The 14,661-nt window shown below is 46.1% G+C and overlaps 2 protein-coding genes across 2 annotated transcripts in view; one reads left to right on the top strand and one right to left on the bottom strand.

The window, feature by feature from the left end:
- The window catches only part of HEXB (hexosaminidase subunit beta), a 24,374-nt gene extending 13,104 nt beyond the window's left edge, over window positions 1–11,270 (top strand). The window contains exons 3-12 of the mRNA XM_045285328.1: window positions 107–217; window positions 3,105–3,206; window positions 5,133–5,262; window positions 5,824–6,004; window positions 6,596–6,682; window positions 7,730–7,802; window positions 8,510–8,684; window positions 10,324–10,414; window positions 10,562–10,666; window positions 11,071–11,270. Of these exons, the coding sequence (XP_045141263.1) occupies window positions 3,111–3,206; window positions 5,133–5,262; window positions 5,824–6,004; window positions 6,596–6,682; window positions 7,730–7,802; window positions 8,510–8,684; window positions 10,324–10,414; window positions 10,562–10,666; window positions 11,071–11,131 (999 nt within the window). The 5' untranslated portion in view covers window positions 107–217; window positions 3,105–3,110 and the 3' untranslated portion in view covers window positions 11,132–11,270. The remainder of the gene's footprint in view (window positions 1–106; window positions 218–3,104; window positions 3,207–5,132; window positions 5,263–5,823; window positions 6,005–6,595; window positions 6,683–7,729; window positions 7,803–8,509; window positions 8,685–10,323; window positions 10,415–10,561; window positions 10,667–11,070) is intronic.
- GFM2 (GTP dependent ribosome recycling factor mitochondrial 2) overlaps window positions 11,238–14,661 on the bottom strand; it is a 50,154-nt gene continuing 46,730 nt past the window's right edge. Inside the window, exons 19-20 of the mRNA XM_045285223.1 lie at window positions 12,571–12,753; window positions 11,238–11,931 (exon numbers count right to left, since the gene is read on the bottom strand). Coding sequence (XP_045141158.1) covers window positions 11,803–11,931; window positions 12,571–12,753 — 312 coding nt within the window. The 3' untranslated portion in view covers window positions 11,238–11,802. The remainder of the gene's footprint in view (window positions 11,932–12,570; window positions 12,754–14,661) is intronic.

Here is a 14,661-nt window from a genome sequence, read left to right as displayed (position 1 = left end):
TGGGGGGGGGGCTTCTCAATATTTTATCCAGTATTCGCATAGCTAGCTAGTCTTTCTTGAGTGCAAGACAAATACCTAAGAAGCAATCAAACTTTTGTTCTTCTAGTTCACCATCAACGAATCCACCATTACTGACTCACCAAGGTTTCCTCATCGAGGAATTTTAATAGACACATCCAGACACTATCTGCCAGTTAAGACGATTCTTAAAACTCTGGTAGGTATTGTATTTAACAGAATCCACTGTGCGCTCTGAAAATGTGTCCTCTGTATGCTGCGACTCTTGACGATTGGGCAGGGTATTCGGTTCCCATGTGTTGAACAAGAGGTGGGCCTCCCTGCCCCTCTCCCTGCCTCCTGGGGTGATTGGGTGGGGAGTGTATTTTCTTAGCCTGGAGAGGTTCTCCTTAAGGGAGAATCTGTGCAGCACACATTCAGGCATGATTGTTACAGGAGTGTTTCTGTTGTGAAAGGAAGTTCTGATGGCTGTTCAAAGCTCCCAGCTGCCCTGAAAGACCACATGCTGCAGTCCGCTTCTGATCTGGAAACCCTGTGGCATTTCGGTCCTGTAGGGCCGCCATGACCTGGAGGCGAATGGACAGTGGGGGTGTTCTGCTGTGTCGGTTCTGACGCGGGTGGCCCTGTAGGACAGCAGAGCTGTCCCGTGGCAGTTCTCCTGGGCTGAGACTTTCCAGGACCATGAGGTCTCTTCTCCTGCAGGGCTGCTGGTCAGTCCACCCACTCACTAGCTGTTCAGTTTGCAGCCCGGTGCTTAGCATTGCACGCTGGGCAGACCTTGGTCACATCAGGCATTTGGTTTTTGGTTAGGACTACTCACCAACTGTATGCCTACATGATACTGTCCTTGGATTTTGTAAGCACAGAAAGGGGCTGGGAGGTATTTTACACCTCTGGGGGCACAGATCCTAGGTGGCCAGGGAGTGCGAGCCGACCACTCTTTTCTCCTAAGAACCTTTTGCTGATTCACCCCATCACCTGCCACGCCAAACTACACACATGGGAGGTTGTTTTTCTTACCTCCACCTGCTCATTTAGGAACACGTATGCTGTGTACAAAAAGAATTTCTATATGTCATGACTTGAATTTTTTGCTCCAAAAGACAATACTGTCAATTTTATGCATGTAATAAATGTTCAGTGTATGAAGCTCAACTGTAGAGCGCATCAAATAGGTAATCATCTCAATTTTATTTACTAAAAGTTAGCATGAATTTGGCTCATTTATTCACTTTAGATGTGTAACAAATCATGGTGATGTGACTTTTTAAAAGTTTAAATAGAATTGTACAGCTTTCAAAGAAAAAAACACACTACATTATAGACATCTTTCTAGGACAGGATAGGCCTGTATCGAATGTTCTGACAGTTGAATGTTGCATGCTTTGTCCCATAATCTATTTAACCAGTCTGTGTGCTTGTTTCGTTATCACAACAGTGGAAAAGAGTCAGTGTAACCTTTATTTGCAGGTTGGCCAGGATTATTTCCTGTTCTTGGAAGGGAAATGCCTGGCTTAAGGATGTTTGTTTAGTAGGGTGAGGCAGAGGATGACCACTAGTGTACCAGTTCACACGTGCACAGGTGTTTACACATGTCTGTGATCTGTGGAGTGGCTGCAGATAGTGTCTCCAAGTAGTGCATTTAGTCCAAGAAAGGTTCAATCCAAGACAGGGACTTCGGCGGCGGTCCCAGGCCGGCTACATTCAAGGCAGGGAAGTCAGCTCAGAAGATGACGACACCTGTCACACCTTTTCATCCCACAGGGGTCATCTTGATAGGGTTTTTTTTTTCAAAGAACACAGGCCAATCACCAGGGGCTTATTGGGAAAGGGGTTTAAGGACACGAGGACATTGAACACTGCACTGGTGATCAAAAGGCCGGGAAAGTTAGGCCAAGGAATTTTTCTCCATCAAAACACAGCTGCTTATTTTCAAGGGTAGCCAGGTCTGTCCAATAAAAATGTTGTTGGGAACCTTGACCCCTCATGTACCCTACAGCCGTGATCTTGCCCCCTTCGGACGTCTTTTTACTCCATGAACCCAAAGATCATTTCAATTGGAGGATGATTTGAATCTCGATGTGATGCCAAAATTACTGCTTTGAACTGGCGTAAACTGAAGGGTGCAGAATCCTTTGAGGAAGGGGTTAAATACCCTCCCACCCACACACCACCACCACCACCCGCCCACCCCTCTGGGGACATGGAAGCACCACCTTCACAAGTGGATAGACCTAGATGGAGGATATGTCCAGGATAAGGCTTCACACTTAGACTGGTTTTTGTTGCGTAAACCAGGAGAACCAAACCCACTCCCACTGAGTCAGTCCCGATGCATAGGCATGTAGAGATGTCTTGCTCACATTTATGTTAATCCCGTCCTCTTCGTTCCTCCAGCGAAGACACAAAACCAACATTGACCCCCCTGAAATTTCCCTTGGGAATTTTTATTGGAAGTATGTTTGTATTGAGTCTCTTTCCGTAATAAGGGCTCTGAGAATTCTTGGAAGTGTGTGAATTAAAAGCCCAGATACTTAAAAGAAGGCCGACCTCCTCTACTCCACTCCCAGTCAGCGGGGTCACCGCAGCAGGGGGGGCTCCTTTCCACGCTCGGACAAACTCGGAATGCCCACGAGGCCCTGCTAGCCTTGTCGTCCTCCCACGAAGCAGTTACAGCTCCCCTTCTTGGACAGATGTGAATTCTGCATAGGCTTTTTGAATAGTGGCATACCATGTGAGGTCTGAAAGATGAATTGACCCTTCTTCCGTCTTTGCTGAAAAAACCTTTTTAAAAAGTGGAAGCCTTGGAAGGCACCCTGGCGGCCTTGTGGATTTCTCTCTGAGTGCTAACCTCAAGTCTGCAGCTTAAAACCAGCTGCTCCACAGGAGGAAGAGGCTTTCTACTCTGGTCAAGATTCACAGCCTGGGAAACTCACTGGGGCACTTACTGTGTCAGTAGGGTCGCTATGAGTCAGGACTGACCCCAGGGCAGTGAGAGAAGTACTGGAGCCCTCTGAACACACATGTATAACACAGACTGAGTATGACATCTGCAGTATTTAATTTGCTTACACGTTTGTTTGCAGGAGGCCATGGCTATGAACAAGTTTAATGTTCTCCACTGGCACGTGGTTGACGACCAGTCTTTCCCTTTCCAAAGCATCACGTTTCCGGAGCTAAGCAAAAAAGTGAGTCGTGCATGTTATTGTTGTCTCTGTCTACCAGAAACTGGGTGTCATCGCATGGGAAGTGAGTAGCTCAGCTGCTGCAGCTTCTGAGTAGAATTGAAGCATAACAATTAATCATGGCTTTCTGAGGCTCATGCCTTAGCATTTGGGACCCATAACTCTTGTTTTTGCATTTGGTATGTGCTTTCAAGTCATGTCTAGGGAGAGTACAAATATCATTTTCAAAAACATACGTATGTGTGAGACCCGAGGCTTGCGTGAGTAATCTGAGATCGATCCTGTATTTATCAAGTGGTCCAGCTAAATATGAGCTTTCAGTAGAACGGGTTTGAAGTCCATAGGTGACCATTTCCTCTCCTCTCCTCCCCCTGCTGGTCTCGATGGGCCACGGTGCATGTGGTGAGTGCTGACCTCTGGACAAGTGGTGCCTTAGCGGCAGAGCCCGAGTGCTAGCGGCGCTCTCCAACCGCGGGTCCGAAACATTCCCCAGCTCATCTGTGTTTGTATTTATTACGCAAACTCATACTGATCAGTATCAACCAGCACGTGCCCAATACTGTATCACCTATACGCTCACCGACTCGTTATTCTGAAGCAAACCCCAGGCCCATCTTCTCCTGTAAAAAGGGTTGTTTTTCGGTTTTTAAAACAAAAAACAGAAAAAACATACTACCATCTCACCTCAAATCACTGCCATTCTGTCAAGTCCAATTCAGAGTGACCCTATAGGATGGAACAGAACTGCCCCTGGGGATCTGAGACTGCAGTGCTCTCATGGAGGAGAACGCCCCATCTTTCTCCAGTGGAGCCCAGGTGGTTTCGAACTGCTGACGTTGAAGTCAGCAGCCCAACCGGTAACCTGCTAGAACACCTGGGGTCCTCATAAAATCACACAGAAAAGTTATTTATTCCTTAATATCATCAAGCAGCCAATCAGCATTCACACTCCTCCATTTGTCTTTTTTTTAAATTTTATTTGACGAGATGTCAGTAAGGCCCACCACACCTTATGATCAGTTGATACCTATTCATTCTCTTTTGGTTTGTACATCCTCCGTGTCTGGGCCAAAATTAAATCCCCCTCCCTGCAATTTGTTGTTATTGGAGGACCTGTCACTTGTCCTATAGGCAGGGTTTGGCTGCCCGCATCCCACGTGTGCTTCTGTCTGCTGCATTGTTTCCCATAAGTTAGGAGGTAGAGCTAGTCCTCACCAAGACACAGCTTTAACTCAGGGGCAGGCGGAACACAAGAGCCTTTTTCCAGGAGTTGAATACTCCTGTGGGAAATGTGTCACCGTAACTCCATTAGTGGACCTGTGTCTTCAGCTACAACCAGTATCAAGTTCTGTACTGCTTTTAAAAAAGGGGAGGAGGCAATCTTTTTTTTAATGAGTACAGTTATTACAGGGCCCGAGGAGTTTTTAGTTTTTAAAGCTCGGTAGCACCGTGACTTTGAAAGCTGACCTCGATGCTTAGTAATGGAATGTGCACTTGGATTCTACACCATCGTTTTCATAGGTTTTGCTTTAGCGACAAACATTTTATTTCCAGTTTATTGTACAATAAAGCGAGGTAGCATCATGATAGGCATTTTTAAATAGGCATCTGAGATGAACCACAGAGTGGTGAACGCTTACTGATACAAGATGGTCAAGAGCCATTCGACCAAGTCCAGACTGGCATGTTCTCTTTCGGGTGTGTCTGACGCAGCACACATCTGCTCTCTGTTCAACAGCCTCCCTTCCCCAGCGGCGGCTCGCTGTGGTTTTCCACTGAGCCACCCCGTGTCAGTGTCACGGTGTCAGGACTGTTTAAAGCCCTGCTTACCGGGCACCCATTCTCAGATGGTACATACAGAATTGTTGGCATTTTCCAGGACAAAGCCCAGCGTGCAGCTTTTAGCCTGACTACGTGTGGTTTTTACAGGGAAGTTATTCTTTGTCGCATGTTTACACACCAAATGACGTCCGCAAGGTGCTTGAACATGCTCGGTTACGAGGAATTCGGGTTGTTCCGGAGTTTGACAGCCCCGGACATACGAGGTCCTGGGGAAGAGGTATGGATTGTGTTTCTTAAGTTCCATCAAGTGAACATTTGAGGCCCCACGTCTCCTATGACGACTTGGCATTTGCTCAATTTGCTCGCAGATGTCATTTGCACAAAGGGAGCACTATTGGCAAGTATAATTCACTAAGTGTACGTATCTACCAGGAACCAGGTGCTGCCCTAAGTACTACATAAAAATAGTGAAGTAGAGGGTCTGGGAGGAATGGTGAGGATCAGAATGGGGAAAGGAAGATGGGCTGCTGACTGCAGCGTCAGCAGCCCAAGCGGTAACCCAGTAGAACACCCGGGGCCCTCATGAAATCAGGGAGGAGGCATGTCGGAGGCGGCCTCCTGGGAACCACCCTTGGGCAGATGTGGAGGTGGACTTCCCTTCTCCACACTGCAGCAGAGGAGGTCAAACATGGCCCCCCGACTTTCCCTCCCCTAGGAAGCATGCTTATCTTTCTGTGTAAAATGTTTATACCGGCCATAAAATGTAGTTAGTATGATCCTGTGCAAAATGGCGTCTTTGTGATTTAAAAGCTTCCTCAAAATTCTCCTGTTTTCCCAGGTCAGAAAGACCTTCTTACACCATGTTACAGAGGGGAACAGCTGTCTGGGACTTTTGGACCTATAAACCCTATTGTGAATACAACTTACAACTTTCTGTATAGACTCTTCAAGGAAATCAGTGAAGTGTTTCCAGACCAATTCATTCATTTAGGAGGAGATGAAGTGGATTTCACCTGCTGGTATAATTCTTGTCAACTCCCATTCTGGGTTGTTGTTGTTGAAACTGCCCATTTGAAGCAGCGAGGGCTATTGCCACATACAAATAAAGGAGTTGAAGCAACACCTCTATTTGTTTGGATTTGAACTTGGCAACACAACTCCTCAGAGGGTAGATTGTGCTGGAATGTACATGTTGCTGGTATACCAAGTAAAAGCTTAAGGACAAAGAACCAAGATGCAAACGGAAATGGCGATTTAAGAAAAAATAAAATAAGAAAAGGGATTAGTGAAAGAGTAAAGCTTTAGTGAAAATGGAGCAATGCTTTTAAGAGATAATTTTTCAAACAAAAATCCCTTTTGCAAGTAACCTAAGACGAAGGAATGAGGTAGGGAGCAAAACACCATTTTTATGGGAAATCACTCCTGGTGGGGGAGGGGGGGATAATTGCAATGGAAAACTAACAATAAAACCGTTTGCAGGTTTAGGCCACTTCCTACAAACCTTAGCAGTTTTCAATCTGAACAGCTGAGGTTGGAGTGTTGAGAGTTGTGTTGCTTTAAATTATAAATTGAGCATATAGAAGAGTAACATTTTACTGTTTCTGTTTAAGGATGTCAAATCCAGATATCAAGGATTTCATGAAGCAAAAAGGCTTTGGCCAAGATTATAAAAAACTAGAATCTTTCTACGTTCAGCAGTAAGTTTCTAACCTTTTGGCTATTATTGAATACTTTTCCATTTCTCCCTTGCTAAAGCAGAGATGCTATAAAAGTCCCTAAGGAGAGGGACACAACGCTGTATCCACTACTTCCTTTAGCCATTAGCACGGTGGTTCTAAGTCTTCAACAGTCACTGCTGGCATGTAGGAGCCCCATCATCCTGGCGGCCCTGTGCCGTCGCCACCACCACATAACTCCTGGTGTCTGCTCCCTGTGTCCACCTCAGGAGCAGTTGTACCTGACACGGAGGCCATGGCCACTCTCTGGCTGTTTACACTAAACAGACTAAGGTTTAAAAATTGTGTTCTGCAGTTTCAGTTGCTCAGTCAACTGATGTGGCTAGTGGCCACCATAGTGGACAGTGCCACTCCCTTCCATGGTCAGCAAACCTTTTCTCTAAAGAGTCCCATGCAGGTGCATATTCTTCTCTAAATAATTGTTTTAAAAAACCCTTCTGAGCACACGGGCCATACAAACATAGGCCATGAGCTAGGGTTGGTCAACTACCCACTCTGTATCATGCACGGTGAGTCCTGAGTCTAGCCTTTTCCTACTTAGCTTTCTTTTGTCTACTGCATTCTTGTTCTTTTAAAAAAATCTTACTGAGCATCTGCCTTTTATGAAGGCCTACAAATGTCGGTGGATTGACTGCAACGATAGAATGTTCGAAGGTAACCTGACAGGCTAGATTATGGTTTCCGTGATTCTGAGGTCTCCCTGGAGTTCCTAGAGCTGGCTGTCTGTATGCCACCCTAGGATTTACTGACACTCAGAGGCCATTCCTTCCTGTCTTAGGGGCACGCTCAGCTTACGCATCCAGAAAATGACCATCAAATCCCTATATTGGGTTAGGTTCCAAGCAGATGTTAAAATGAAGGAACTACTGGGTCACTTGATTTTCATTGCTATAAAGCTTTACTGAAAGACCCCTCTCCGCATTACAAGTTACCCTGGGTAGGGTATGTGGGTACTTTATATTGCTAAGCTTGTAATCTGAAATACTTTATGCATGTTTTCATTACTAGGGTTGTGAACATGATTGCAAACATAAAAAAGAGATCCATTGTCTGGCAAGAAGTTTTTGATGATAATGTGAAGGTGAGACACATGAGGGCTATGTCTGATTCTATAATACAAGTGTCTTAATATTCTCACACCTGGAGTGGGAGAAGCCCACATCAATCTGCCCCCAACGTTATGTCAATGAACCTGCTCTTCAGGCGGCAGCAACTTATAGTCTCGTGTTTTTAGAACACTCAACAGTGTTTCCTAAAGTAGTGACCCCACCCCTCGGGAGGTTTTGGAACCATCGGGTGGGGTGGAGGGATATAAAAGTAGATACCTACATGCTATCCTGGTTTAAGAGCTACAGCACAAAACATTTTTAATGCTATGGGGAACGCTGAGTAGTTTTTTTCCTGAAAAGGGTTGGCAGGCCAAGAAGGCGTGGGAACCTGTGCTCCAGGGGAAGCGATAAGGGAACCTGCTCCTTTTCTTGTATGCGCTTTACTGCTCAATGTCTCTTCCTTTCCCCCTCGCTTATTAGTAAGCACAGCTGAGACACTGGGGTTAACTATAAAGATCAACGGCAGTTCATTGCACCTACTCAGTACCACATGCCAACCCACGTCGAATCCCCGACCTTAAGGTGGATGAAGCTTTAATTTTCAATCCCCAGTGCTAGCTCTGAGAGACCCACAGGAAAATGTCATATTGTTTCCTAGCTCTGATGCCTTGGACTTTCAGTGTCAGCGACTGTATCTACTAAATCTACTAATGTGTATTGTAATTTGCAACTTGTATAGCTTAAGCCAGGCACAGTTGTGGAAGTGTGGAAATCAGAAAACTTTCCTGAGGAACTCGGGCGAGTCACAGCAGCTGGGTTCCCCACACTCCTTGCTGCTCCTTGGTACTTAGATTGGATTTCTTATGGACAAGACTGGACAAAGTACTATGAAGCAGAACCTTTTGACTTTCATGGTAAGGAGAAGCAACCACCATGACCTTGGCTTGTTTATGTTCTTCCGTGCCCTCCCACTAGGGAGATCCTTCATCAGATAGTACTTTCAGTTACTACCCTTTTATGCTTGATTCTTGATTTTGAGATGCTTTGGGTATGTGTGTGCCTATTTTTTTTTAAAAAAAGCTTAGCATCAGAAAAGCGTTAGAGGTCAGAGTCATCTTGCTGCTCACATTTTGAAGGGGTTTTATTACTCTTGTTATTTCCTCATCTGAACGAAAGGCAGTCTAGTCCCCTGGCCTTGGTCCTTGGGGAGAAAGTGTGTGAGTGACAGATGTTGGGCCCTCACACCCCTGCATTAAGCAGTTACTTCGTCTTCTGCAGAAAGGCCAGGTGAAAATGGCAGGCCTATCCAAAACAGAAAGGAATGGTTCCTCTAGAGCAGGGGTGTCAAACTGGCGCACGGGCCACCAGTTTGCTCTAGAGCAGCGGGTCTCAACCTGCCTAATGACGTGAGCCTTTAAGACAGTTCCTCATGTTGTGGTGACCCTCCAACCATCCAATTTTTTGTGTTGCTACTTCGTAACTGTAATTTTGCTACTGTTATGAATCGGGTGACCCCTGTGAACAGGTTGTTCGACCTCCAAAGGGGTCGCGACCCACAGGGTGCGAACCGCTGCTCTAGAGTCTACTTTCTGAAGATCAAAATGGTCATTACTATAAAAAAGAGTATTAGGTAATCAGTCTTTTAAGTATTAATTGAAATTGAAAGCAGGACTAGTGGTCAGAGCCCATTGTTAACGACACTAGTGCTCCCACTTACATTCCCTAGTGCACCTTTAAGCAAGTACATTGGGGAGTGGGGGGCATGTTCTTGCAGTGCTGAGAGGGAGGTGTTGGACTGCTGAAACACACAGTCAGTGCCTCAAATCCACCAGCCACTCCTGGGAGAAAGAGGAGACTTCATGGCCCTGTAAAGATTTATAACCTCAGAAACCCTATTTAGGGTCACTATGAGTCAAACTATCCACTGGGTGGCAGTGAAGAAAACCACTCAGCACACATGAATTTTCCATCGCGCTGTCCTTGTAAGCTGTCTTCAACATCACAGCAGTTTGTGGCATTTTTCTCAAGCAGGGAGCAAAATATCACAGCCTCACACTGGTCTCTAACACCGGCATCCCAAAAAATGAGGTCCTAGTGAAACTGCTTTCGTGAAAAAATGCACTCTGACCAGAGAGCACCTTCCCAGGCGATGCCACTGGGTGCACTAACTTAGAGCGAGTTGCTTGATGCTCACCTAGCGGGGAAAATTTGTACTAAGAACACTCCACAGTGGAGCTTTTTATCCATTTGGCAGGGGGGTACCCACTCGTATGTATTTTAAAAGCTACTCTGAAAAATGCATATACGTTTTCAAACTATTATCTGTGTGGCAGTGGGTTTGGTTTTGGTGAGTGAGTTGGTGGCAGTATTTCTGGTGTCTAAATAATTTTGTATTGAACCAAATAAAATGCTATCGTTGACGCCAGCTTGGCACATTTAGTTTTCATATGCCATAAACTCTGCGAATTACAGGCCAGGGCTGAGGAGAGAGCTTGACTCTTGTACCAGCCTTAAACTTCAACTGTTTACATCAAGTGAATGGCTTCCATGCAGGTACTCCAGAACAGCAAAAACGCATTATTGGTGGAGAAGCTTGCCTGTGGGGAGAATATGTGGATACAACTAACCTCACTCCAAGATTATGGTATGCAACTTAGTAACATTTGAGTTAAGAAATAACTTTAATTTTCCTTCTCCATCCCAGAATTTCTCCAAGTCTATGATTTGGATCCTTGATGAAGGAAAAACATTGTTTTAACGTGCTTTGGGGTCTGTGTGGCTTAAATTGTAGGCCTCGGGCAAGTGCTGTTGGCGAGAGACTCTGGAGTAACAGAAATGTGAGAAATGTAGGTGATGCTTACAAGAGGTTAACAGTGCACCGCTGCCGAATGGTCAGGTAAGACAGTTCTTTCCCAAGCCACTGTTCACTTCCCTGTGGTTTCTGTCACTCGGGGCTAATGGTTGCTTGTTTTGCTGGAAGAGAAATGCATGTCTCCGTAGAAGTTGTGATTTAATGAGGAATTGGGAACTAGGCTTACCATGCTCTGTAGGTAAAGAGAGTAGCAACTTTACGGAGACATATTTGGGCACACCACTGTGTTGCAGACATATTAAATTCTGCTGTAACTTTTGAGTGCCATCTCCAATCATGTAACATATTGGACCCATCTGAAGTGACTTCCTCCTCCCTCAATAAGCTTGCCAATTTCATGATTCTGGTGGAAGCTACCAAGTTCTTTCAGATGGTCGATGAATTCAATCAGCTAAACATCTTTTCATCGTCCTTCATCTGTCCTCCAGGCGTGGAATAGCTGCAGAGCCTCTTTTTACTGGATTCTGTGGTCCCATGGAGACTATTTAAAAGGAGCTTACGCCAAGAAGAAAAATGGAGCGTTCTGAGAAACACCATAGCAATCAGTGCTACAATCAGCTTGATTTTAAAACCATGTAAACGAAGATTTGCTTGACTGTTTTAGGAATAAAATATATCTTTTAATTAATCGAACCTTTAGCTTATTTCACATTAAACCCTCAAAGTAAACCTACTGCCATCCAGTTGATTCTGATGGAGACCATCCTACGGAGGGTTTCCGAGACTCAGTCTTTCTCAGGGAGCAGCTAGTGGGCTGGAGCCACCCACACTGCAGGTAGCAGCCAATGCCCAACCTACCGCGCCACCAGCAGGCCAGACATAAGGGATAGAAAGGTGGAATCTTCCTTGCAAGAAGCTTAAAACACAAACACATTGTGCTACCATTCACTGTCTTCAAAGGGCTATGTTTGTATTACTGATTAATTTACAGTAAAACGTTAACAGTGCATGACATTTCAAAGCAGAGTTCACAACGCATGCATTAGAATGGGCAGCTCCACGGCCACTGCCAGTCAGTCAGTCCTCAGGGTGCATCTTTCACCCAGTTCTCTGTAGGGTCGGGCAATGTACTTACCCAACAAATGAAGCGATAAAAATTGTTCTTACTGAAAATGAAGTAGGTAGAAGCTCCTGAGTCTCTTTCAGGTCCCTTAAAACCCTTAGGCCAAGCCACTTCTCCGGTTCAGCAGTGCCTGCTGGTCCTGAGGGTTCATGGGTTGATAATTAGACAGTTCTAAGGCAAAAGTAGCCGAGCCTGACGTTAGCGTTCGAAGCACAGTTGAATAGCCCTGATGAACAGAAATAATGTCAGCTGATTAGTTCATCAAATTTCCGCTCCCAGTTCCTCATGCTGCATTATCAGGGAAAGGTGACGTTACTTATATGGCTTAGCTCATTTCTTTCAAGCCATTGAGTCATTTCCCCCTGGAAGTATACATATTGTGGAGGACAGAAAACATCGAGTAGCATAGGTGTTCTTTGTTGCATTACAGTCCTGGCATGTAGCAGGATGACCCTGTCCTGAAGGCTCTGGTTCTCGGCTGCCTGCCCCAAAGTCGGCGTCGGCAAGGCTGATGGAGAGTAACATGCACCTTCAAATGGCAGTCTTGGGGGGGGGGGGGGCAATGTTTAGAAGGGAGAAATGGGCATTTCCGCTGATGCCACACTGGTACAGCATAGCTCAACATTGCTGGCCCTAGGCTTGGAAACCACCCCGATGGGCTGTAATCCACAGGACTGTCCCAATTCCACCCCTAACAGGTAAAGCGTAAGCCGTTAGCCGTTCAATCTGACGGCTGAAACTTGCCGGGCACTCTACATCACAGGCCGAGGCTCATTCTTTCCAGGCCAGACGGGTGGGCTCTTTCGACTCAGCCTGTATCCCTCCTGCATCGAGAACCTGCACTTGTCAGTCACCAAGTACCTACCATCATTTCTGCCAGGGGAACAAATCCAATAACCACTTTGTTGTCGTGGCGAGCCTGGATTTCCTGAACGTTCCCTCTTCTTTGCGCCAGGTCTGCCAGCACAAGGCTGAGGCGGTCTTCTGTCACGGCCACCTCGAGACTCATCAGAGGCTCTAGCACTTGCTTCTCTGCTTTCTTCAGTGCCTACAGACAGGACAGAGAATGCTAACCCCACCTGCTGAAATTGGAAATCTAATTTCTCTTTGGGGGGAAAAAAAGGGTGGAGGTGCGGTGGGCAGGGGCTGAGATTCATACACACTTTCAAATACTGCCTAGACTCGAGTGTAGGGCTCTAAGCAAACTAGACAAAAGTGTACTTGAATGTTACGAACACAACTTTATCAGCACCAACGAGAATGTCAAATCGCACAAACGTCAGCATTTGCTCGTGTGACACAGCACGTCGGAGGGCTCGGCAGGGCAGGCTGCAAAGGGTAAAGCTGGATTACAGAACACTGAACACGGCCCAGAGAACCAGAAAACGGTTTTCCCTTTCACGTCGACTCATTTCCTCAGTATTTCGACCTCTCGTTTCTTTTCCTGCCACATGTCATGGGAGAGAGGGTTGAAGGGTCAGGCTTTTAAAAAACAATAATGAGCACACTTGATAGTAGAAATACTTTATTTAAAATAAACCCTCTTGCCAAACGATTGACTGAGATTGTAGCTTTCAAATGCTAAGTCCATGCACACAGAGAAACTCAAAGAAGAGAGTTAGCACGGCCTCGGGCAGGGGAGGGGACGAACACCGGGAAGTAATGCCACATGAACATTTCTATTGAAGGCACCAGTCAGACACACTTCTTTAATAGTATAAGTGTATCAGGTCAGGTCATTTTTGGATTAATACGAGCAGGTTTGATTTTAAAATCGACCCGGCTTCTTCGGTCTGCTGGAGTTCAAAGGCAGTACAATATTTTCCTATGATTCTAACCCACGGTTTGGCAGTCAATCAGGTGGGATGTAGCCAACATCAGACTGGGCAACGAGAGCCAGGGCGAGAGAGCAGGCTCTCTGATGTGCCCTCTGCCCTCCCTGCATGGAGTGGACCTGCTCTTTGTGTACCGCCTCAGAACTTCCAAGGCCTTAAACCAAACCAAACCAAACCGGTTGCTGGGGCGACCCAGGTGTGTCAGAATAGCATGGTGCTCCACAGGGTTTTCAATGGCTGTTGCTCGGAAGCAGGTCCCCAGGCCTTTCTTCCGAGTGTCTGTGGGTGGCTCAGAGCCTCCCTTAGCAGTGAGCACATGGATCCACTAAGGCCTTAGGAAAGGGCAATGTCATCGTCTACATTAAGCCAAGTAACCATTCTGGGATTCCAACCCTTCTGTCACGAATGACTGTAGGCCAAATCTCACATCTTTTACAACAAAATGCTGGAGTGGGGAAAGGCAAACCGAAAAGGAAGTCCTGTTACGACTAAGAAACAGACCGGATGCTGTGTCCAACCCAGGGCATGCTGAGGGCAAGGGGCTGCCCTTTGCCCTCTTTCCTTAACTCTTCACAATCTTCCCCTTGGCAACATTATCTAGGGCAGAGTTTCAAACTCTTCTGAGTGAGTCATTGAAAGTGTCACATTCTGTCTGGCCCACAGCCTGTGCTCCAGCCCGGTACTTCGCTGGCCTGCTCTGGGGCAGTATCTGAGTATCCTAAAGCTTTCCAATACGCACTAAGCCGAGCTCATCATTTCCTTTTCCAAACCCTTGGCTCTGCCCTTCCCCCATTCCTGCCGATGGAGCCACCAGTCCTCGGTTCTTGAACTGTTCTAGTCCCCAGTCAGCTGAAGATTTCCATTCCTGTTGCTGGTACCTGGTTTAGACCTAGTTTATTTCCTGGCCTGCATTGTCTCTTCCCTATTCCAAGCCTGCATGCTAATGATTAGACTTCCCTTTCCAAAATTGTGACTCACCCCCATTCTCAGATCACAGTTCAAACTTCTTCATGTAATCTTTAAGGATCTTTTTTAAAAAAATCCGACTGTTTAGTGCTTTCACCTCCACCTGATGCTCTACCTGAACCTCCTTTCATCTCCCCCACTGGACTGTGAGCCCA

Source organism: Echinops telfairi, unplaced genomic scaffold (genome assembly GCF_000313985.2).
Source record: "Echinops telfairi isolate 266 unplaced genomic scaffold, ASM31398v2 ScPeMD7_7469;HRSCAF=8507_1, whole genome shotgun sequence".
Classification (NCBI taxonomy): domain Eukaryota; kingdom Metazoa; phylum Chordata; class Mammalia; order Afrosoricida; family Tenrecidae; genus Echinops; species Echinops telfairi.
Note: the sequence above shows the minus strand (reverse complement) of the source record. Positions and strands in the feature narration are given on the sequence as shown.